The 4860-nt window shown below is 43.1% G+C and overlaps 1 protein-coding gene across 1 annotated transcript; it reads right to left on the minus strand.

Annotated features, from left to right (window-relative positions):
* Window positions 1-2314: 2314 nt before the first annotated feature.
* T265_10307 (hypothetical protein) lies at window positions 2315-2770 on the minus strand (the record flags this gene model as incomplete). Its single annotated transcript, XM_009176639.1, has 1 exon — window positions 2315-2770. One exon carries the CDS (start codon window positions 2768-2770, stop codon window positions 2315-2317), a length of 456 nt encoding a protein of 151 aa, XP_009174903.1.
* Between the last annotated feature and the right edge of the window lie 2090 nt (window positions 2771-4860).

The following is a 4860-nucleotide window of genomic DNA, read 5'->3' on the forward strand; positions in this document are numbered from 1 at the left end:
AATATCCTCTTGTTCTGTTGGACCTATGCTCCAGAGATTGTTAGTAACTCTGACTGGAAACTTGTTCTTTTACGGGTCGCCCAAATCACCGTCTCACATCGTGTCAAACGGTACACCTCCTTTGTGTCCACGACATTTTCCAACGCGTTTGCATCATCTAGTAAGATTTACGAGCGTGCGAAACACTCGTAACTAGTTAATTGTTTAGACATAACGCACTAGTAAGTGAACCATCGTAAACTAAAGGTTCAGCTGGACTCGGTTTAGTCTCCTGTCAAGAACGAATTCGCGTGAAAATGAGGTTGTCTGTTTGGCCGTGGCATACTGTGACATGTCAGGTGATGGGACATGTCGTAGGAGGAAAATTAAACGTGGCAGACAAATGGTAAATTTTGTTGTTGGGAATATCCATGGAGGTCATTTCCACACGCACTCGAATACTAATGAACGCATACTAATAGGCACAATGCCTGTAGTTAAAATAACGTCGGATAAATTCTCTACCATAGGTTATCACAAGACTGTCTAACTAACGGTACTCTTCGCGATCCACAAACGCTGACACCGTGTTCACATTGAGTTTGAAATGATATACCCATCACAACTGGTACGATTCAGAAAACTATCGATTGCAGAGATGATTGGAATCTGACCACTGGACCCACAAATTTGCGTTCAAAAGAAACTTGTACAACCTCTGGCCTGCAAAAAATCAGGTCCCTCAAGCCTGTCTAACAATGACGTTACTTACCTGATTTCGGATCCCATTGACCAACCCCCCATTCAGCCTCCCTTCATTTGATTTCTTTTTCAGTGAGTGTATGTACCCTCTACGGCAGCGAAGAATCAGTGTTGAACACAGTTGTCATGCTATCGATGGTGATAGATAATGATGGATTCCCTATCTTAACCTTCTTTTACATGATTTCTGATATTAGATAAATTCGTGATGAGACCCATCGGAACGATCACAGAAAACAAGTTTTGTCCGTTTCCTTTGTTCTTCTCATGACTTCCACGGCTATATCCAACCAAGTGGGGCAGTCCACTTACCCATGCGTACTGTGATATGATTGTCCAAACCGGACACAAAACTGACATGTAGTGCGTTTGCATGATGTATGAAGACAAAACATTTCCGCCGTTCTTTTTTCAGCCGCAGGCGGTTCCGCAAAAATTCTATCAGTGTGAATCAGTTGTGTTGGATCCATCCAGTCAGCATGAATGTTGACAGAGAGGTACTGAATTGCACGCGAAAATGCCGCAGTACATTGGCCACACGAATTTTGGAACAGACTCAACATTTGTTACGTATGCCGAACCATCGTTTTCCGAAGAGAGTGTTGTTTTCCATGCCCAACTCAGAGTGGCGTAAACAGAGGGGTGGCCAACCCTTGACTTGGCAGAGGAGTATGAAGAAGACCAGGAAACGCTTGGGTGCTGTCGGTGCCACTCGCCTTCCAGGATGAGGACCACGTGATCCTCACTGTGCCTGGTTGGAGACACTACAAGATATGGCTGCCAACCGATGTCAGTGGCGTTCTCGTTGTCAGTTTCTGTCCAGATTGCCTGAGTGAATGTCTGGAGGTGTAGGCACCTCGGAATGATTGTGTTAAGCTAGCACTAAGTCCCTTCCCCGTCCACCTTTATTCTATTCTTTACAATAAGGCTTTCAAATAAGTCATGGTTGTACGGCAGTGAAGCATCGGTGTTGAACACTGATGTCATGTTGTCGATGATGATGATGATGGTGGTGATTATGAGGACGATCTTGTCTTTCATACCACACCGGTCGGGGGACCGATAAGTGAATTTCTAACATCCAAAGATTTTCGTGTAGACGTTTGCCTATCTAGGCTGATCACTCCGAATCTGGTGATAGCACTAAAATAGCTCTGATGTATTGTGGATTGGGTCGGAGAAAACCTTACTTGTATCCTAACAGTGTAAACGAAAGAGTGAATTCGTCTGACCGACTTATGATCAAGACCTCTTGGTCATTTCGTATGGAATCAGCTGGCTCAGTTAGTAGCCGAGCTATTAGATAGGTACACTTGACGAAAAGTATACCATTTACGACCAATTTCGTTCAAAACGGTAGATTAAGAAACCAGTTTAGTCAACTAATGTATATCCGTATCCAGAAACACCTAAAATGCATTGTCGGTCTTATTCATGGATATATACTTATAGAAAAGAAAGCATCATTTCAAATAGCTCAAACGATCAAAAACTCTTGGATGTGGAATAATAACATGTTCCAATCAAAGAAGTATATTAACTCCATCAGGATTTACTCAAAAGTACATACTGTTTATTCTGGTTGCACGGTTGCTTTTGTGGTTTTCACAGAGGTCTGCTCTTCATCCGCCTTCTTGTTTGACTCGGTTGGCGTTTCCTCAGTGCCAGATGTTCCCTCAAACTTAACGGCAGCTGGGGAGTTTTCGTCCATTCTGGTCATGTTTTGCAAAATAGTCATAAGTTCCTCGTTAGTAATAAAGACCCATTTCCCACCTTGATCCTCTTTGGATACTTCTGATACTCCCACAGTTTCCGATTTGTTGCTTGTCAGCTCTACTGGCCGTACAGCTGCCTGAGGTTTATCAGAGGGGTCCTCAGAGTGCAAGGCAGTAGTTTGTTCCTCAGGCTCCTTGGTGGTAGGTTTTTCTCCAGACGCCTTTTCCCTGACAGATTCTTGAGAAGGCGCAGTCACAGTGAACACAAGCAGACTGACTGCGACAACGATGAAAATCCGGTAGACTGGTACCATCTTCCGAAACGGCTTCAAAACACAAACCGAATAATCAAGACTTTCTGGAACAAACCAAACTATTTATGGGTTAAATTGTACCAAAACCTTATGAGTGAATGAACCGGCACACAACACACCGTTTTTCTGGGGGCATGGGGCCCGCATTGGCCCGCATTGGTTGGAAACCGAAAATCGACCGAATCGTTTGATTGAATCGAAGTTGACTTTCCCAATCAAAGCATTGCAGTCACGCAGAAGCGGTGTTCGACCAAGTACAAAGCAAGAGAATTGATAAATCGATCGTGCATAATGGCTGCTTAATTCAGATGAAGCGCAATTATGTGGCTAGATCCAGTCAGTACTCAGTTCCTTGTAAAACCTCTAACATTTAGCCTAATGCCGGCAAATGTTCTACGAAGTCCATCAGTATAAACCTAATGGTGCATAGCTACGCACCAGTACGTTTGCAATTAAACTGCCCAGCTCAGCGAACAGGCCAACGACTACCGACGCCACCTGAGCTACCAACATCTATAGAAAACCCACAAAATGTACAACTTTCAGTAGTTTTAAGAGCCTTTCCCAAAGAGAGCAAGTAGATGAGCGTAAGCTGATTCAATGCTGCCTCGTAAACAGCTTTAAAATGATCTAAACCAGTGGAAAGACGACGCCAACTTGGAAGCCACTAACATGATATTGCGACCTAGACGTAGCACACTACTCATAATGTTTCTGAAAAATCTTCTGCAGTCCACAAATGGGCTCGGCCTTTTTGGGGCTCATCAGCTAGGAGCGTTCCCTTAGGTTCCATCAAACTTGTGCTCTACTTGAACACAAACAGTCAGAAATGCTTGTCAAATTCAGCTGGCTTTCAGGCCAATGTCCCATGGACAGTAAGGTTTTAGGTAAGCGAGTGCATTTTTGTGATACTGGGATTGGGCGTACTGTTGTACCGTAATGAGGGAATTCCCCATGACTGCCTCACTCCGTTAGGGTCAGTGTACTAGGCAAGACATAGAATATGAGAATGCACCACCTGCTAATTTTATCAAAGAATACTTTAAAAGCTATCCGTTTTGGCGTACACGTAAGCACTTTCCAGATTAAGGACAAACTGCTGGCACATCTCATCAGTCGGTGAGTAGCTAAAGTACAGTTGGCCTGTTTCTCCTCAAAAGATGAGAAGACCTTGTGTTACCAGTTGGTGCATTGGAAACGGGACTACTATTGCACTGTACCCTAGATGAACGCACTCATCACACTGATCAATCGTGATCAACTTCGTTGAATCCTAGACGTATGATTTATATAGTGATTCCATAGGTCACAAAAGTTGGTTACGGGTTGTTCCGAAGTAGTCTCTGTAAGCTATTCATTATTATTATTATTACCCCCCTGAAAGAAGGATTTTCTCCGAGGGCCTTGACTCTTGCGAACCGCGCATACGCAAAAATGTGGGAGATGGTACTAAAGATGGGGAACTAATGGGGTGATGAATCGAAAACGTTAAGACCGTCACTGGAGAGAAACTCTCTTGTAACAAAAAGTACAAAATAAGTGAACTGGTGTTTCACGTCAAATAGCCGACATCTTGTCAAGACAACGAAATCATATGAACTGAGAAAAAACTTGCTTCAGAAAAATGGGAACCATAAACGAATTTGTTATGTTGTATAGTTAGCTAAGATCGTTCGTTCCGGAGCAACAAGCAAACCTTTTTGTGACAACCGAAGGAAGTGCGGGACATACGTTGTCAAAGGTCGCTGAGCACTTGATAATTGCCTTACTTTTTAAAAACCCGACAATACTAGTTAATTTTACCAAAAGTTGACTCACGAATATGCAACCAGAGAGCACTAAGCATCTATTCTAATTGTAGCTTATGCTGGAATATCTGTCCCTAACAACGAATTGTTTGGCTCTCGGGGTTTGATAACCGGTCGTTGACAACAAACACATCACTTAGAGGACCCAGAAATATGACTTTTTGTTTTTAACCTCTATAACACCCCTTGTTTCTATTCTTCCTCAAAACAAATTTCCAATGCGGAAGCAGTTGATCTTCCAAATATCTCAGTGATGTCAGAACCAAATAGAATCACCTGGGG

Source organism: Opisthorchis viverrini (assembly GCF_000715545.1).
Source record: "Opisthorchis viverrini unplaced genomic scaffold opera_v5_353, whole genome shotgun sequence".
NCBI lineage: Eukaryota > Metazoa > Platyhelminthes > Trematoda > Opisthorchiida > Opisthorchiidae > Opisthorchis > Opisthorchis viverrini.